Source organism: Aspergillus karnatakaensis (assembly GCF_047715665.1).
Source record: "Aspergillus karnatakaensis strain CBS 102800 unplaced genomic scaffold BJY04scaffold_74, whole genome shotgun sequence".
Taxonomy (NCBI): Eukaryota; Fungi; Ascomycota; class Eurotiomycetes; order Eurotiales; family Aspergillaceae; genus Aspergillus; species Aspergillus karnatakaensis.
In genome coordinates this window covers 46,455-63,370 of record NW_027395786.1, presented here as the reverse complement: position 1 = coordinate 63,370, position 16,916 = coordinate 46,455, and the positions used below count along the sequence as shown (strand labels likewise).

Genomic DNA, 16,916 nt, shown 5'->3' with positions numbered 1-16,916 from the left:
TCGCCGCCCGCAACCTTCCTCTATGACCCATCACTGCAAAAGCTCCGCGGACCCGCCAACCTTAAGCTTCACAAACCACCCAAGCCTGCAGGAACTTGGCACCATGGTAGGTGAAACTCATTACCCCTTCATTCTGGCATTACATATCCATATCGATACTAATGTTATGGCTCAAGTCACAAGCAGATCCCTTGAGCTGGACGCTGCTCTTCAAGAAGCACCGCACTACTGTGCTTCTCATGCTCCCGCCGTCCGAGTCTATTCCCAGCACAAAAGCTGCCCTCCTCCGAGCTCTTCATGCGCGCGGCTTGAAAGAAATAAATGGAGATACAGTTCCCAAAGAACCCTCCGACATCGAGTTCGGCGTGGCGGTGGATAAGAATGACTTGGAGAAAGGGTGGACAAGCCTCGAGGGCTTGCGACTCGACGATGACGAAGGTCCTAGAAAGAAATCTGCAGCACTGAGCTTGAAGGCCGTCGAGATCAGCAACGGACAGTCTATTGCCTTCAGGTTTCGAATAAGCACAGACAGTCCAGAGGACGCTGCTAGTCTTAATTTCGAAGACCCTGGCTGGGACGTCGTTGTGCCTAGCCTTGATGATGACGAAGAGGAGATATAATGGGTCAAACTGTCATGCCATTTCTTCCTCGTTTTCTTTCCTTTGGCGTAACGGTTGACATACGGTTCAGGGAGTGGAATTCGCGATCTTTTTTCTCACAAGCTCTGTGGCCACAAAAGGTTTCATCTTCTCGAGCCTTGGTTAGACTACAGTCTAGCTATGAGCTTCAATAGAATGTGGTATCGTCAGTGTTGGGTGTTTGCAATTTGTTATGTAGACAGTTCTTCCCCGTACCGAGTGAAAAGGTTGTTCGGTGCAACACGTCCATGGCGGCTTGGTGAGTATTGGAGTAAATCGTACTGACGTGGTAGACTATAACTATCTATCGATAGATGTTGATCAAGAGATGCTATTGGCGCCGTCTGAGGGTGCTAGTGAAACACACCCTAGTCTACGATGTGCCGATAAAGATTTTGTATTTGTGCATAGACTAGCTGATGGTAGAGATGGGGAGTGACTGGGGAGTGATACTACGTTGGATATAAAGACCACGGCCCTTGCGAACTTATTTCCAAGCACCGCATGTTGCTGAAGCAACGAGGCACGCATAACACGTAAAGATGTCAACAAGTCACACAAGTGGCTTGGAGGCTCCATTTGACCATCCAGTGCAGCTCAGCAGGGGGGTTTCTGGGGTTAGGCCCACTGTAAACATTCTTCATCGGACACACTCGTTCTTATCTCCTTCTGTTCACTCATTTCGCGCTCCTCAACTGTCACGCCAAACGGTACGGGGCGGACGGCCCTCGGTTTCACCATTGCGACACACCAACTACGAGAAAACCTCGACAAACAAACGGCAATATGGGATCCCCCAGCGATGCGTCATCTATCACCGTCGCTGTCCGAGTGCGACCTTTCACGATTCGAGAAGCAGCACAGCTCAGCAAGTGTGAAGATGGACCCTTATTTCTTGGTGACGGCTCTTTGGCTGGCGCACCAGCTCCAAAGCTGAACCAAAAGGGACTTCGATCTATTATCAAGGTTATCGACGATAGGTGCCTGTGAGTTTGAATAATGAGCTACCATGGATAATTCTGTTGGTTAACCAGGATCTTCAAGGGTATTCGATCCCCCCGAAGACAACCCCGTACACAAATTCTCGAGAAGCGTTGTTCCCCAGGGGAAACGTGTGAAGGACCAGACATTCGCTTTCGACAAGATTTTCGATCAGAATGCCAGCCAGGGCGAGGTTTACGAATCGACGACACGAAGCTTGCTAGATAGCGTCCTTGACGGATACAATGCCACCGTTTTCGCTTACGGTGCGACCGGCTGTGGAAAGACGCACACCATCACAGGCACACCCCAGCAGCCCGGTATAATCTTCCTCACGATGCAGGAGCTCTTCGAGCGGATTGAGGAGAGATCCGGAGAGAAGCAGACGGAGTTGTCTCTTTCGTTCCTGGAGATCTACAACGAAACTATCCGAGACCTTCTTGTCCCTGGCGGCGCAAAGGGCGGCCTGTCCTTGCGAGAAGACACGAACAAGGCAGTGTCGGTATCCGGACTGTCAAGCCACAGCCCAAAGTCTGTGCAAGAAGTCATGGATATGATTATGAAGGGCAATGCGTGCCGGACAATGTCGCCAACCGAAGCAAATGCCACATCCTCCCGATCCCACGCCGTCCTCCAAATCAACATTGCACAAAAAGATAGGAATGCCGATATCCATGAGCCACACACGATGGCAACATTCAGCATCATCGACCTGGCAGGAAGTGAGCGTGCGAGCGCCACAAAAAACAGGGGAGAAAGACTGTTCGAAGGTGCTAACATCAACAAGTCACTCCTCGCTCTCGGTAGCTGCATAAATGCACTCTGCGATCCACGCAAACGGAATCACGTCCCTTATCGAAACTCGAAGCTCACGCGTCTCCTCAAGTTCTCCCTGGGTGGAAACTGTAAGACAGTCATGATTGTTTGTGTCAGTCCCTCCAGCCAGCATTTCGACGAGACTCAAAACACCTTACGATATGCCAACCGAGCAAAGAATATTCAAACCAAGGTTACGCGAAATGTATTCAACGTCAACCGCCACGTCAAGGACTTCCTAGTGAAGATTGATGAGCAAATGGCTTTGATTAACGAGCTCAAAGCGCAACAAAAGGAATCTGAGAAGGTCGCGTTCGCTAAATTCAAGAAACAGACGGAGAAAAAGGACGCTGCTGTACGCGAAGGCTTAGCTCGGATCCGGAACGCGTATGACCATTCGCTACCGGAGAGGCAAGAGAGAATCAACAATATGATCAAATTGAGGCAGATCAGCCGCAGGATCGGTTTACTGTCTTCTTGGATTGCAGCTTTCGATAATGTTTGCGCCACTTCCAAAAACGAACTGCCGCTGCCAAACCTGCAAGCTGTTCGCAAATCTGCTCAGGGGATATTGTTGGAGCTGGAGGGAAGCAGACAACACTACCACCAGCGTTTAGCTAAGAGTTCTTGGGATCGCGGTATGACTTCGGCTGTTGAGAACGCCGTTCAGCAGCTTCGAGACTTCGACACCAACGATAAGAGCGACATAACGAACCTAAAGCGGGAGGCCGAGCTCTTAAAGGCAAACACTGAACGTGAGGCACTTTCGGCAGTTGCGGAGCATGATAAGGCTGGAGAAGTTGCAACAATACAGGCGCTACTACAAGCACAATTCGAAACAGCTTCCACAATCGAGAACATGATGGATTTGAGCGAGGACGAAGCCGTAGAAAGTGGAAAACGCATTCTGGGTAAGATGCTTGACTCGTGCTGTACCGTGGCCTCTAGCATTGTCAAACCCGATGGATGCATGCCGAATATTTCGACATTCAGTCCCTCGAAGGCGAGCCCTGCCAAGCCAAAGAAAAGACTAAGCTTGGCCATCATTCCACCCGGGAAGAGCCTGAATGCCCCCATTTCGTTGCACCCCACAGCCCCGACATCACCGACGAGAGGTTCTCCTCGCCGCCGTAAGATGGGCACTGGGAGGAAGAGCGTCAGCTTTTCGCCCAAGAAGGCTCAAGCCAAACCCCCGAAGCGAAGTGTGCGATGGAAGGATGACGAGCAGGATGGTACTCTGACAGAGATTCAGAAGACTCCACAGAAAAGCGAACTTACCCCGGCCGTTCAAACCAACAGTCCCCGCGAGCCCGCGCTCCCGAGGGCTTCTCCGATTCCTCGTGGCATCCCAGTGCCGAGTCGAAACTTTAGCCCTTCTAGTGGCTCATCACCGATTCCAACTCCTTCTGACCAACCATTAAGCATTCCGAAGAACAACAGATTCAAGGCTGGGTTTCTTTCCAAGAAAGTTGGCAGCTCTCCAATTCCATCTCCACCCACAGCTTCACTTCCCCTGTCCGACCACAACTCACCGCTTCGTGATATCGAGAACAGCAGCTTCCTAAACCGTGCATCCGCGGAGCGCCCTTCTAGAATCGCGGTCAGAACTTCTTCCAGCGGAACCTTCTCATCCAGCCCTTTGCCTGAGAACCCAGGAGAGTGGAAAGCGAGCAAGGATGATGTGAGAAGAATCAGCACCGCGATGAGACGCATCTCAATCGGATCCTTTGGGCCCGGCGCTTCCGCGACTGCACTGCGTGCTCATCGCCGCCGAAGCCCATCCTCCACAACTTACGGGAGCTCTCCGCCTGAGAACACGATGTTCACTGCACAGGCAAGGCGGATTGCCAGGGGCGACAAGGACGCCGAGAACAAGCCAGCAGTATTGGGGCCCCGAAGCCTCCCAATAATGAAAAACAGACGTACAACATTCGGGGGAGATATTCGCCCTCGAGACTTTAGTCTAACGAGCCGAGATGCGGTCCGCTTGAGTGCCATTGGCGGGTTGTGACGTTGACAGAGTACCGAGATACTACTAGTCGAGTACCATTCGTTCATTTTTCCCTCTTTTTTTTGTGTTCATTTGGCTGGGGATACGGACAATCGGGGTGGCGTTACACAGTCGTTTCTTCTTCACGGGACATACTATTCATGGACATGTACAATAACTGAACCTGCTTTGGGTTTCAGATTTCAAGAATTCTGGACCGTAGGCGATGGTCAATCAACTCGCTCAGCGGTTAACCAGGGATCTGTATTCAACATACCTAAACGTGTAAAGCGTAAGCTTTGATGATTGATCAGAGCCGACTAGATTAGGGTAGATTGCTCTGCCATGCCAATAATGACGCCACCGGGCACGAAGCTTATCTAACAACAGCGACGACATCCCTCGAAGCACATATGCAGAATGGCACTCCCATTCTTCATATCCTGGTTCATTTTAAGCAATTTCCCGACTTGAAATCGTACACAAAACCCGATCTCTCGATATTTTATGGCCTTCGCCGCACCCGCGCTCGGCTCGACGATATTCTCTCGCGTTTTCCGCACCTTCTCCACCAGTTCCCCATTCTTTGCCTCAACACCACAATCAGCATCTCGGAATATGGCGAGCGGTACACAAACGGCTACGGTAGCTGCAGGCTGTTTCTGGGGCGTTGAGCACCTCTTCCGCAAGGAATTTGGGCAGGGGAAGGGTCTGTTGGACGCGAAGGTTGGATATATTGGCGGGGATACAACTTCGCCATCATACCGCGCGGTTTGCACGGGTGACACGGGTCGTGAGTTATCACCCAGTATCTCGAGAAATTCTTGAATGTGATGCTGACTTGAAGCTGCGAATTAGATGCTGAAGCCCTTCAAATCACCTATGACCCATCGACCGTCAGCTACCGCTCGCTCCTAGAATTCTTTTACCGTATGCACGACCCCACGACGAAGAACCGGCAGGGCCCGGATGTCGGCACACAGTACCGCAGTGCAATCTTTGCGCATGGCGATGAGCAGCAAAAGGTTGCAGAAAGCATCACGGACAAAGTGAGCAAGGAGTGGTATAAGCAGGCTCTTTCCACGGAAATAATTCCTGCGGGGAAGTGGTGGGATGCGGAAGAATATCACCAGCTCTACCTGCAAAAGAATCCTTCAGGATATGAGTGTCCTGCCCAGTAAGTTTGATTACCTTATTGAGCTTTCTGACGAGCGTGTATGAGTATGTATTGATGCGTTTGCAGCTTTGTGAGGAGCTTCCCGCCGCTCTCTGAATGACTGGGAGCTAGGACTTAGGATCTCAGGCTGGGGGTCTTGATGTCTCTTCGGCATTTGTGTTTCAACCATGTTGTGAGTATCTTGATGAAGGCCGTCCGCAAGGACACTTATTTACGCATTAGCTCTTGTTAATGATATGAATCTAATGGAAAGTACTGCCATAACTATGCCTCCTTGTGACTTGTCTAGTCTACATTCCGCAATATTGGAATATAGCTTGAGGAGAGCTGTCTGTAGCAATTCTCAATTAGGTGGAGGTCGCGTGGGAAAGACCGCTGTCAAGTGTTCTGGCGGCATTGCAAAGCAGAAGCTTTCTGCTTGTTATGATGACGATGGTGTGGGTTGTTTGATGCTCTGAGCTGCAATAAAAGCCAAAGAGAATCTTTGTTGACTCCAAAGAGAGACACAAGTGAGCAGTTTATGAGGGTGACTGCTAAAGAAACAGTGAGTTTAGCAATTTCAATACTAAGCTACACTGCAGTAACACTTGGTGATTTTCAATCTAAAGCAAGATCTGTTTTTCTTTCAGGTTTTTCTTCTTATACCTTTCTCTCACTCCCTCTTCTTCATTTTCTTTTCTTCTCAAGTTCACCCTCCTTTCTTTCTTCTAACACACTTTCTCCGTTACTTCATCGCCATCAGAGTTCTTTTGCGTGAGAGCCATTTTTGCCTTGCATCTTTCCAGCAGCATCTGTGTACACTCTTTAGAGAGGTGTCTCTTATTGTCTTGAAGTATTTAGGCAAGAAGGCTGCTGGAAACCTCTCTGCTATTTGCCATCTACTGATTCATCTCTCTTTCCTTACATTTATCTTGCAACATTTTCACACGCCGTTAACTAAAGCTTCTTGCTTTCTATTCAACTTACCGGACCATCAATCGAACTTTTCTTATCACCGCCTCAGTCAGCCCTTCAGTATCACCTTACACCAACGTGTCTAGCCTGCAGAGGTGTGTAGGCTGCTGTGCCTTCGCTTCTTGAAACCTTGACAGACTAGCTAACGAAGGTCGATGTTGAACACAGACGTACCCCAAAGCACACTTATGCTTCAGTCCAGAACCAAGTGACATCAACATTATGTCTCAGAACTCGATGGACGATGCCATGGCCTCAGCCTTAGGCCATTTTAGCACAATCTGCGCGAATGTGAGAACTTGCTAAACTTGTAGTAAGAGGATACTGACGGGCCTGCAGCTGAAGCGAATAGGACATCATAAAGCTTCCAACGAAATTGGAAAGCTTGCCAACCAGATTGTAGCCGTCTATTGGGCAGTCTCCGATAATAACCCCACGGACACAAGCACCACTGATGATACGGTAAAGATTAGTCTAGTTTCAGTTTGACTGAGTTTGAGAAGAGTTCCAGGGCTGATCTTGTGTTAGACGACATCTTCTAGCCAACCTCGCGCCGTGACTCACCAACCTTCCCTTCGTCATGCCGCCCAGGAGCAGGTTGCAGATACCTCTAACAAAGTGAGCGCAAAGCAAGCCGAGACTGAAGCCATCGAGAGCAAGGCGTTTCAGCCGCTGCCCGCGCCTACTCAGGCCCCCGCTCAGCCTGATAGCTGGGCCCAGGTTGTTGGGGCTGAAAGCCATGCATCGCACTCTCTGCCTCCGCCTAAACCTGCGCAATCTAGTATATGGTCTGCGGGCGCAAATACACGCGCTCCTATTCTCCCTCAAAGCGCAGCATATAGTCTCACACCTGGCGTATCGCCGACTTCCCTGAGCTTTAGCTCAGGCCCAGCTAATAACACCAACACGGTGACATCGGGCGCTCCTTCTAGTGCTCCTGTTGAGCTTCCTGAAGAGAAGGCGGGAGTCATACGTATCAGTGGACCCGTTACCAAAGATAGGATTAACTCCATCACTTCCCGGATTCATGAGGGTCCACTCTTCGAGGTTCGAATCGAAACCAACCAGCGTGCTAGGCTTGTGTTTCAATATTTGGCCCATGCTCACGCATTCGTGAAGAGCAACGAAGACATGATTCCTGTCCTCGGACACGGTCGGTTTGGCGCCGGCTACCATGTTGAACTGGTGGAGATCCTCAACTGGCACGAGGATCTCCACCGCATGAACCAGCCCAGTCGCGAGCGCCGTCGTTTGTCCTTCGCGAGAAAACGGCTCTTCAATGAAGGCGTCTCACCCGATCGGTGGAAAAGTGACATCCGCCGAATCGCAGGTCCAGGTAACATCGACTTGCTCTGGGTCTTCAACTCGGGGAACGGTTAGTCTAACGTCAATGATGTAGTATGCTTTGAGCATGAACTGACTGATATACTAGCCACGGCAGTCTTCACTAGCACCATTGTCGCCCGCAGAGTATTGGAAGCGTTCACTCGCTGGGCCGAGGCTGGTGGTGCATATAGCGAGCTATCGGTCACCTTCTCCTCTGACCCCTGTGAGAAGCCCCTTACACTTGTGAGGGAGAACAATCGCCTCTACCAAGGTCTTAGTGGGTACATACCACGCAGGTCTACTCGCTAGGTGCGGGATGTACGCTGAGTAAATCCTCATCAACTGCCTTCCTTTGCTGTGGATTGGTGAAAAGATTGCACTGCAGTTCAAACTCAACTTGAAAGAGAAAACTAAGCAATAGGTGAGATAAACAAAGAAAGAACCTCTTGTGTTGTGATTGATTAAACTGATCCTATGTCGCCATACAGATCTGAAACCTCCTCACCTCCCACCCTAAATAAACCTTTAAGCGCTGTTCCTCTTTAGGGAGTGAGGGACTGATCCTTTCTGGACTCATCCTAGATTTTTGAGAAATTGGCGCTTTAGATCAATTTAGTGTTGGAATTGGAGATGATGGCAGCCAAATGAAGAGCTCTCTGGGTCTTAACCTTGGTGAATATCAGGTTGTTTATGGTGGAATGCAGGATATCATTTTCTTTTGTTCTCGTTACTTTTCGTTTCAGTTTAGTTTTAGTTTCGAGGTTTGATTAGAATAGAAATGCGAGTCTTGTTCAGTCACCTGCTGTTATGTCTCTTGTATAAGCTAAGGAGTAATGATCGTAGGTAGTTAACATTCAGCAGCATGAACCCGCGGAAGCTGTGTAACTGTGCAACAGAATGAATTCTGTGTGACCATCGAGGGATCCGATTGAAAAAAGGTAAGCAGAGAGATCTACTAAGGCACTGGCCTACTGGTGGCCTGCCTGGAAATAGGTAATAGTGACTATGACTGGACCCTTATTACTCTTGGTACTGAATGGTGAAGACGCAGTATATTAACAACAACCAAAGTTCCTCATGTTCTTCCAGAATACCAGCAAGGTACCACAACAACCGTTTTTTCAGCCTGGTCGAAACGCAAATCAGACACGCGACGCCGCTGAGCAACCTGTGGTGATCCTGCAGACGCTGTGGCGCCGAATGTGAGAGCTTGTACGCCAAATATACTTTGCTTTTTGTTGTTGTTGGTGGTTCTCAGGCGGGCTGTTCCTTACATTAGGGGAAACGCCGTGGCGTCTGAGCGAGAGATGAATGCACCACTCAATCGTGAGAATAGTCAATGCTGACCTCAGGTCTGTTCACTCGATCATGTTGAGTCTGTAGCACTGTGATCTGTAGAAACCCGGGGCGGAGGCTGGCTCTTGACGAGAACGGATGGCTTCACATTAGGAGTGGAGACTGTACAACCACGAGTATGAGACTGGAGTCTGGAGTAAATCCGATCGCGTCCAAGTTAAAGGCATCATCAAGAATGTCGATTCAACCCTTTGACGTCAAGGTCCGCCGCAAATGCAAGAATAGTTAGGCAGTTTAAGTTATGAAGAATGGATTTGTTTACCACGCGGCAGGGGGCATTCCTTGCCGATACCAAGCAAGGACTGACTGACTTGGCTCGGTTTGCGTCACGGACTCTCGGGATTTCGTTTCTGGGGTATAACCCCCTAACTAGTACTACGTACTCAAGTCGGAATTTGGTATACAAAGTGCCCAGGAGTCCAAGAGCTTAGGCGGCCTAAAGCGACAAGGCCGGGCTTTTTCCATCCCTGATCTTGCGGTGGTGGACTGGTGTGGCCGGATATTATTAGCCGGGCTAAGAGGAGAGAGTTCACTAGAGTATTACTGGTATTACCCGTACGCCTTGGCTGGATGAGAGAACTGCTGATAAGGCTTTCGTTAATCTTCTTCTTCTTTTTATTTTATTTTATTTATTTTATTTCTTTTTTCTTTTGGAGATGTTTCCGTAGATTCGGAGTCGAATGCAGTTAAAAGCGCAATTCAGTCTCCGGTGGCGAGACTAAAAATGGACAACTCCAAGTGGGCAGTTGGAAAGCAAAAGTTGGCAAGCAGTCACGAGAGGAGCAAAATGGAGAACCAGCAGCCAACAGCGCGGTCGAGAGTAAGACATGCAACCTTTGTTCCTTTGCTGGTTACCAGACCTGATAAGAAGGTGTGGACAGTATTTTACTCGCAGACCCTTATCATCCAAGGGTTCGTGGTGCAGGACGTATTGTAATTACAGGTGGACACCCCGGAAGCGTCAACCGTCAACTGCTAACTAGTAGTAGAATCATCAGGGCCGGCCATTTAATGCTGCCTATCTCCCACTCAAGTTATCCTCCTTTTCTCCTCGATCCGGTCATTCGTTTCTTCTTCCGTTTCCAACCATTCATCCTCATCTCGATCGCTACCGGAGTAGAGCTCAAACCCCTCTCTCCCCCTCCCCTCCATCTGCCCTCTCTCAGCGGTGATTTAGGTCTCCTTTTCCCGCAGTCCTTCGTTGATTGGTGCGCTATACACGACATATCTACCTACTATAACTAGCATTACTTTGCCTATATATCTGGAACACGACTTCCTACCATCAAACTTGTGAGTCCACGATCTCCATGTCGGTCACGACTTCCCTGGCTGTTCCACCCTCGGTCGCCTTCCCCTGAAAGTCGGAGTGGATCAGGATCTCAGGAACCACCACCTGCTTGCCTTGTCACTTGAACCCTTCAAAAAGATCGATCCTGTCCAGGCCCACCCACCCTTTATATTACCTACGATTTCCTGATCTTGGGCTTAAGCTGACTTTTTACCCGTCCTTCCTAGACCCTTTTTCTTGTATATGATTCTTCTTCCTGAATAATACCTTGCGCCACAACCATGTTGCGCCTTACTTCTGCTTTGTTCGTCGCCTACTTAGCGGCCGGAGTTGTCGCCCAAGACGACGACTTCACCCCCCCGAATTGCAGTCTCGATGAGCACTGTCCTGAGAAGTACCCTTGCTGTTCCGGTACGTCCGATGCTATGTGTCACTGTTGCACCCGCTCATGTTATCCTAGTTTACGGACAATGTGGTACCGGCGCTTACTGTCTTGGCGGATGCGATCCCCTAATGTCCTTTTCTCTTGATTCTTGCGCCCCGATGCCTGTCTGCCAGAGCAAGTCTTACTCCTGGGATAACCTCGACAAGTCCGCGCCGAACAACGAGTACCTTGGAAACGCTACCGAGTCCGACTGGGTCTACACCGGGTACCCCGAGCTTGAAGATGGAAACCTCGTCCTAACTATGCCCAAGGAGAGTACCGGCTCGCTCTTCTCCAACAACCACTACGTCTGGTATGGCAAGATCGGCGCCGATGTCAAGAGTTCGCGTGGAAAGGGTGTCGTCACAGCCTTTATTCTTCTCGGTGACACCAAGGATGAGATTGATTACGAGTGGGTTGGTGCTGATCTGTCTGTCGTCGAGACCAACTGGTACTTCCAGGGTATCTTGAACTGTAAGTCATAGCTTTCTCCCTCGATTAGCTATCCACTAACCTGGTTAGACGAGAACGGCGGCAAGTCCGAGGTTGCCAGTGGTGACACCTTCTCGGAATGGCACCGCTACGAAATCGACTGGAGCCCCGAGAAGATCGACTGGATCATCGACGGCAAGGTTACTCGCACTCTGACCAAGAAGGACACATGGAACGAGACTGCCAACCGCTACGAGTACCCCCAGACCCCATCCCGCATGCAGATTTCTCTTTGGCCTGCCGGTCAAGCCAGCAACGCCCAGGGAACCATTGAGTGGGCTGGTGGTGAGATCGACTGGAACTCCGAGGACATCAAGAACCAGGGCTACTACTCCGCCTCCTTCCGCAACATCACCGTGCAATGTTACGATCCGCCTTCTGATACCAACGTTCATGGCGATGTCTCATACGACTTCAAGGACAACAAGGGTGTGGAGAGCTCCGTCGAGATCACCAACAACAAGACTGTCCTTGCTTCCCTCGGTGCCACTGGTCTCGACATGGATCTCGGCGGTAACAATACCGAGAGCAACGCCGGAAACTCCACTGGCAGCCTCACCAACTCTACGGTCCCTCAGAACCATGGAGGTAGTGGCCAGAACCCTGGAAGCTCCACCGGCAGCGGTAGCGGCACCAGCTCTGGCGAGGACTCATCAAGCACCAACGAACCTGGCACCTTCAACCAGGGCGATGGAGGCGATGACAGCGCAAATCCCGATAACGCTGCCGCCTCGCCAAATGAGCGCGTCCTGAAGGGTTCCTTCTTCGCCGTCTTGGTTGCGATTGTGGTCCTGATCACTCTGTGAACAATCTCGCCATCCTTTTCCCTTCGCCTTTTCTTGGATATTACTTATTTATTTCTTCCTACACCATCTTGGCCTCTGCACAAACAGCATATTGCGTGGCTGCAACTTAAATATACGATTTCCGCCGTATCATCTTTGTTACCTTATGTTCTATACCTGGCTCATCCGCCAATCCTGCTATCCCATCGGTACCAGTGAACTATTCTTCTTTCTTCCTTTCCATGTCCATTGCTTGACCCTTGACACGGATGTCTGATGTTCTATTCTCATGACTGCGCACCCAACTTCGCGCCGACTCGTATTGCTCCTAAAGGACCCCGGGTCGGTTCCACCCTCTATAATACCCGCCCTCCTCATGTTGTTCTGTTTTGGTCTTTGTTTCTCCAAGTGAGGTCGGCATGTATGCATTGCATCGCTGTTTCATGTATGTATATCGAATGATTGTTTTGGAGCTGTTGCTTTTGGTACGCTTTAGTATCTCTTGGAGTGTAAATCAGTGTACTTGATGGTATAGTATAGTTAGTGCGTGTGTGTGCTAACCCTAATTCCGTGCTTGTAGACTTTACATGGTTTCCTTGTAGGCCCGAAAAACTCCTGCCCTACCCGTTGATTCAATAGGTTGGAAAGGAGTTGACAAAGTTAATGTCTAGATTGTAACCATAACTTACCACGCGCATAAGGGTTGAACTGAAGTCAACTCTATGCCACGTGGTTGCTGGATCAGAATCCAGGCAGCTTCTCATACGTAGTTAGTGTTTCAAGTAGTCTAAACTCTGCTAATTCAACCCGGTTCTACGGCGGAAATACAAGTTTATATATAGCTGCTATGGATCTAGGTGGGTTGTAACCTAGAACTACCACCACGGTTGGAGTTAACCTTATGCCACGTGGTTACTGGATCACAATTGAGGTTTCGCATGGTGTCAAAGATCATTGAAAGAGGCTTATTAAGCCTCGGGAGACGAAAGGGTATGATCTTCTGAGTGTTGGGGTCAAAAGAGATCGGTGAATAGAGGTGGCTAGGCTTGCGTATGGACGGCGGGATAAAGGGCTATATATACGGCACCCCTCGCTTTATATTTTTATCCGTCGGCGAACAAATTAGTCGTTTTGATGTGACTAGGCTCAGATGTGCTGAGTATCGAATTGTTCATTTTGTATATTTCATGTTGATGCTATAGATACATGTATATGACGTGATTTAGCTGGAAATGAAGCACAGAAGTAGATGGAATAGCATGCCCCAAAACACACCCGAATCTCAAAACCGTACTTGTACTTTCACTCAGAGATAATGCTTTGCTCTTAATATGACAGACACAAGAGTAACCTTGACTTGATCTAGTGAACAGCTCCACACCCGCACTCCTCAACCCCCGCGACACCAACAACATCTCTCTTCTTGAAATCTCCATGGTAAGAATCAAACCCCTCGGTGCGGACATTATTACCAAGTGGATCACCGAGCCAAGTGAAGCTCTTGCTCTTCTGGACCTCGCTTTCGCTTGGCTCAAAGTCGGCTCCGGCTTCGGCGCTAGCAGAAGAAGAGGAGGAAGTCCAGAACTCAGACTCCTGAAGACGCTTTGTGATGGCTCCAATGTCGAGGTCGAGGTAGTTGGCGAGAAATTCGCCGACTTCGGTGTTTTCGTGATTTCCTTGGAGGGGCCAGGCATCTTTTGAGGAAGAGGCATAGATGTTTACGTCGACGCCTGTTAACTTTGTCAGTGAAATGCAAACAAAATGCAGTATGAGGGATGGCTAACCAGAGTGACCATGTGTGGACCAGCCAATTTGGGCTCTACGACTGATAATGTCGGCGAATACATACGATGGAGGAATTGGGTTGTCGACGTTAATCAGATCGTCGATTTCCTGGTCGGAGGGGTCTTCCACGCCGAGAGCCTTCTTAAGGAGGTCGCGGGTGTAGGCCTCGCGAGCCTTCTTCTCCGGTTCCTGGTTGAGGTACTCGATGAGCTCATTGGCAGCGAACTCCGCGGAGTGGCTGGCATTCGCGAGCACACCGGGAAGCCAGAGATATTCTGGATAGGTGATGTGAAGCTGGCGGGCGATGGCGAGGCCACCAGTTTCGTGGTCGGATGTGCCGACTAGGACTCCAGGTGTGGAGTCCTTTTCCAAAAACTCGAGAACTGCGGCAAATGCCTTGTCGTAAGCGAGGACTTCGTTGACCTGGGCGGCTGGATCGTTGCCGTGGCCGGCATGGTCGATGCGGGAGCCCTCGATCATCAAGAAGAATCCCTGCTCACTGTCTTCGGTGGCGGCGCTGAGAATTTTGAGGGCGGCACGCGCCATCTCTTCAAGCGAAGGATAGACATCATCCTGGGAGCGGCGGTCGAGTTCGTAGGGAATATCCGTGTCTGCAAAGAGTCCAAGCAATGGTAGACTGCCTTCTGTCCCTCCGTTTAGGGAATCAAACCCCTTCCGGTCGTGGATATAGCTGAACCCCTTGTCCTTTGCAATCGAGACGAGGTCCCGGTCATCTGCACGGCAGCTCCCCTCCGTTGTATTAGGCAAGAAATGACACCGACCACCACCCATGATCAGATCCACCACCCGACCTAGCGGATGCTCACCAATTTCCTGCTCCGCAATCTGGTCTTCGTACTGTCGGAGGTTTACGTGTGACGCGAAGCAAGCCGGCGTAGCATCAGTGATACGCGTTGTCACCACCAGTCCAGTCTTGTAACCCGCCAGAGACGCCGCCTCGAGGACTGTTCCACACGGCGAATGATCCGGAAGCACAGAGATAGCGCCGTTGTAACTTTTAAACCCGCACGAGAATGCCGTCGCTCCGGCCGCCGAATCGGTCACCAAGCTCGAACTAGATCTCGTCCGCGACGTGCCAAGGATGTGTTTGTCCAACACGAGGATGTCGTCGATCGGGAGGCCCTGTGTGTGCTGCTTGAAATTGCGAGTCATGCTAAGACTGGTTGGGCCCATTCCATCAGATACCATGAAGATCAGGTTGCGTTTTCCGGTTGGCTTTCCGCCTGGGCCCCATGACTCTTTCTCGTGGCCCTGTCGCCGACTTGTTTCATGCTGGTAGACGACTGCGATGACAATCACGGCGATGGTCGCGATAAGCGCCCAGACGAAGAGGCCAACCTCTCGCCAGAATCCCCACCCGCGGCGGCGTTCGGTGCGGCGGGTTCGCTCGCCGGTCAGCAATGCGTCTTCCTCCTCATCATTTCGGATAGAAGACTGCTCGGACGATAGGCGTCTCGCCAGCAGAGGCTCGTCTCGTGGCATTGTGGAGAGTGAATGCAACGAGATGGAGGAAGTTGGGGCAAGCGGAGGTTGAGTGAGGCTCAGAGCTGGGGGTTTCGCTGACTGAAATGCTTGGCACGGGACCCACTCTGATATCAGCCCTGTTCAAAGCTTCGGGGTTACGATGGTTGTCAAGAGTTGAATTTGTTATAGGTACAGACATAATATAATACAGATATAGCGTTGAGTTTGTCCAAGGCACCTCACCTCCCCTTCCACCCGATAGGAATCATAGCAGCCGCAATCTCGGACACTCCGCGTTCAGTCGCAAGCAGGTTAAACTGAGCAGCTGCATTCCTCGTATCCACCACCTCAACCCGAATACCCAGTGAGTTTATATGCTTCCTCGTCTCCGGGGAGATGGGGTGAATCGACTTCCCCATCCCGAGAACCAGCAGGTCTATCACCGCAACATGTCAGTGTACTAGCCTCAGACAGAGGATATTTGAAGTGAGAGTGACGTACCCGGACGAGGCCACACAAGATCCAAAATCCCCCAAGCTTGCTCATCCACCTCAAACTGACCCTTCGCATTGATCATCCCATTCTTCTCCTTTCCATTCTTCCCAACCAGCCAAGGCCGCCATGTAAAAGCCTCACCACCAACAAGCAACACCCCATCACCACCAGTAATCTTAACCCCATTGTCTAGATGGAACCCGGTATCTAGACAGGCGTCGATCGCGGTTGTTGGTGTAGGAATGTTGCCGAGAACATTGAGTGCGGCGAAATCGGTCTGTGTGTCTTCTTTTGAGGCAGGGCCACGGTCGTGGCTGCGTGGTTTCGAGGGGTGGGCGCGGGAGACCATTCGCGATGCGCGAGCATGAGCAGGCCCATTGTTACTGCTGTTATTGCGGCGTGGAGGAAAGGGCTGGATGTGGGTGAGGTTTGCGCAGATAGGTAGGGCAGCTTTGGCTGTGCTGGGGGAGATGGAGGTTCGGAGAACTCGAAGGAGCTGAAGGGAGGGTGGATGCATGTTTAGAATACAGAAAGCGAATACCTTCTATCTGGTCGCTATGAATAGATGGCAGTTCGAACAAGACGAGAAGATGCGAGCTTTGGGGAACACCGGCGCGGAGATGATATGATGAGAGCTCAAAAGTTCAAAGCCTGAGGCGCCAGGTTCAAAGCTTGGACCAATGAACGGCCGCGCAATGAAAATGCAGGAAAACCGCCAAGGCAAGTTGTCACGGTATGTTCTTGTACAATGTACTGGATTGTTTTGTCTCATTCATGTAGCATCAACAACTTCCTGAGAATTAGTGGATACTATGCTACGGAAATCACAATACCGCAATATTTCCAAGCGCAACTAGTCTAAAGAGCCCACAGTCTCTTGCTGCAAGAGTCCCGTATCAGATGAAAACGTCATACAAGTCG

General features: G+C 50.4%; 7 protein-coding genes across 7 annotated transcripts; 5 read left to right on the top strand and 2 right to left on the bottom strand.

The window, feature by feature from the left end:
* Positions 1-32: 32 nt before the first annotated feature.
* BJY04DRAFT_200812 (uncharacterized protein) lies at positions 33-1,001 on the top strand. Its single transcript, XM_073712991.1, has 3 exons — positions 33-106; positions 177-784; positions 855-1,001. Exons 1-2 carry the CDS (start codon positions 104-106, stop codon positions 618-620), a joined length of 447 nt encoding a protein of 148 aa, XP_073565745.1. The 5' UTR covers positions 33-103; the 3' UTR covers positions 621-784; positions 855-1,001.
* A 209-nt stretch (positions 1,002-1,210) lies between these two features.
* Positions 1,211-4,698, top strand: BJY04DRAFT_200809 (kinesin family protein). The gene is made up of 2 exons (XM_073712990.1): positions 1,211-1,624; positions 1,683-4,698. Exons 1-2 carry the CDS (start codon positions 1,425-1,427, stop codon positions 4,444-4,446), a joined length of 2,964 nt encoding a protein of 987 aa, XP_073565744.1. The 5' UTR covers positions 1,211-1,424; the 3' UTR covers positions 4,447-4,698.
* A 73-nt stretch (positions 4,699-4,771) lies between these two features.
* On the top strand, positions 4,772-5,912 carry BJY04DRAFT_149846 (peptide-methionine-S-sulfoxide reductase). Its single transcript, XM_073708866.1, has 3 exons — positions 4,772-5,218; positions 5,284-5,602; positions 5,669-5,912. The coding sequence occupies exons 1-3, from the start codon at positions 4,933-4,935 to the stop codon at positions 5,700-5,702; spliced, it is 639 nt and encodes a 212-aa protein (XP_073565743.1). The 5' UTR covers positions 4,772-4,932; the 3' UTR covers positions 5,703-5,912.
* A 563-nt stretch (positions 5,913-6,475) lies between these two features.
* BJY04DRAFT_200805 (uncharacterized protein) lies at positions 6,476-8,622 on the top strand. The gene is made up of 5 exons (XM_073712989.1): positions 6,476-6,847; positions 6,896-7,018; positions 7,085-7,931; positions 7,989-8,303; positions 8,371-8,622. The coding sequence occupies exons 1-4, from the start codon at positions 6,779-6,781 to the stop codon at positions 8,189-8,191; spliced, it is 1,242 nt and encodes a 413-aa protein (XP_073565742.1). The 5' UTR covers positions 6,476-6,778; the 3' UTR covers positions 8,192-8,303; positions 8,371-8,622.
* A 2,188-nt stretch (positions 8,623-10,810) lies between these two features.
* Positions 10,811-12,251, top strand: utr2 (putative cell wall glucanase (Utr2); the record flags this gene model as incomplete). Its single annotated transcript, XM_073717725.1, has 3 exons — positions 10,811-10,940; positions 10,990-11,427; positions 11,476-12,251. 3 exons carry the CDS (start codon positions 10,811-10,813, stop codon positions 12,249-12,251), a joined length of 1,344 nt encoding a protein of 447 aa, XP_073565741.1.
* Positions 12,252-13,385: 1,134 nt separating this feature from the next.
* On the bottom strand, positions 13,386-15,554 carry BJY04DRAFT_200801 (alkaline phosphatase). The gene is made up of 2 exons (XM_073712988.1): positions 14,015-15,554; positions 13,386-13,960 (listed from the first exon to the last, which is right to left on the bottom strand). Exons 1-2 carry the CDS (start codon positions 15,516-15,518, stop codon positions 13,593-13,595), a joined length of 1,872 nt encoding a protein of 623 aa, XP_073565740.1. The 5' UTR covers positions 15,519-15,554; the 3' UTR covers positions 13,386-13,592.
* Positions 15,555-15,646: 92 nt separating this feature from the next.
* On the bottom strand, positions 15,647-16,733 carry BJY04DRAFT_200800 (Mth938-like domain-containing protein). Its single transcript, XM_073712987.1, has 2 exons — positions 16,002-16,733; positions 15,647-15,936 (listed from the first exon to the last, which is right to left on the bottom strand). Exons 1-2 carry the CDS (start codon positions 16,510-16,512, stop codon positions 15,740-15,742), a joined length of 708 nt encoding a protein of 235 aa, XP_073565739.1. The 5' UTR covers positions 16,513-16,733; the 3' UTR covers positions 15,647-15,739.
* Between the last annotated feature and the right edge of the window lie 183 nt (positions 16,734-16,916).

Bases quoted from the DNA above. Each gene is read 5' to 3' on its own strand.
- BJY04DRAFT_200801 (XM_073712988.1), bottom strand. From the start codon at position 15,518: ATGCCACGAGACGAGCCTCTGCTGGCGAGACGCCTATCGTCCGAGCAG. The intron at 13,961-14,014 runs GTTAGCCATCCC...CAAAGTTAACAG, and splicing joins GTCCACACATGGTCACTCTG to GCGTCGACGTAAACATCTAT.
- BJY04DRAFT_200805 (XM_073712989.1), top strand. From the start codon at position 6,779: ATGTCTCAGAACTCGATGGACGATGCCATGGCCTCAGCCTTAGGCCAT. The intron at 7,019-7,084 runs GTAAAGATTAGT...ATCTTGTGTTAG, and splicing joins CAAGCACCACTGATGATACG to ACGACATCTTCTAGCCAACC. The intron at 7,932-7,988 runs GTTAGTCTAACG...CTGATATACTAG, and splicing joins GGTCTTCAACTCGGGGAACG to CCACGGCAGTCTTCACTAGC.
- BJY04DRAFT_200800 (XM_073712987.1), bottom strand. From the start codon at position 16,512: ATGCATCCACCCTCCCTTCAGCTCCTTCGAGTTCTCCGAACCTCCATC. The intron at 15,937-16,001 runs GTACGTCACTCT...TTGCGGTGATAG, and splicing joins TCTTGTGTGGCCTCGTCCGG to ACCTGCTGGTTCTCGGGATG.
- BJY04DRAFT_149846 (XM_073708866.1), top strand. From the start codon at position 4,933: ATGGCCTTCGCCGCACCCGCGCTCGGCTCGACGATATTCTCTCGCGTT. The intron at 5,219-5,283 runs GTGAGTTATCAC...GCTGCGAATTAG, and splicing joins TTGCACGGGTGACACGGGTC to ATGCTGAAGCCCTTCAAATC. The intron at 5,603-5,668 runs GTAAGTTTGATT...ATGCGTTTGCAG, and splicing joins GGATATGAGTGTCCTGCCCA to CTTTGTGAGGAGCTTCCCGC.
- BJY04DRAFT_200809 (XM_073712990.1), top strand. From the start codon at position 1,425: ATGGGATCCCCCAGCGATGCGTCATCTATCACCGTCGCTGTCCGAGTG. The intron at 1,625-1,682 runs GTGAGTTTGAAT...AGGATCTTCAAG, and splicing joins GTTATCGACGATAGGTGCCT to GGTATTCGATCCCCCCGAAG.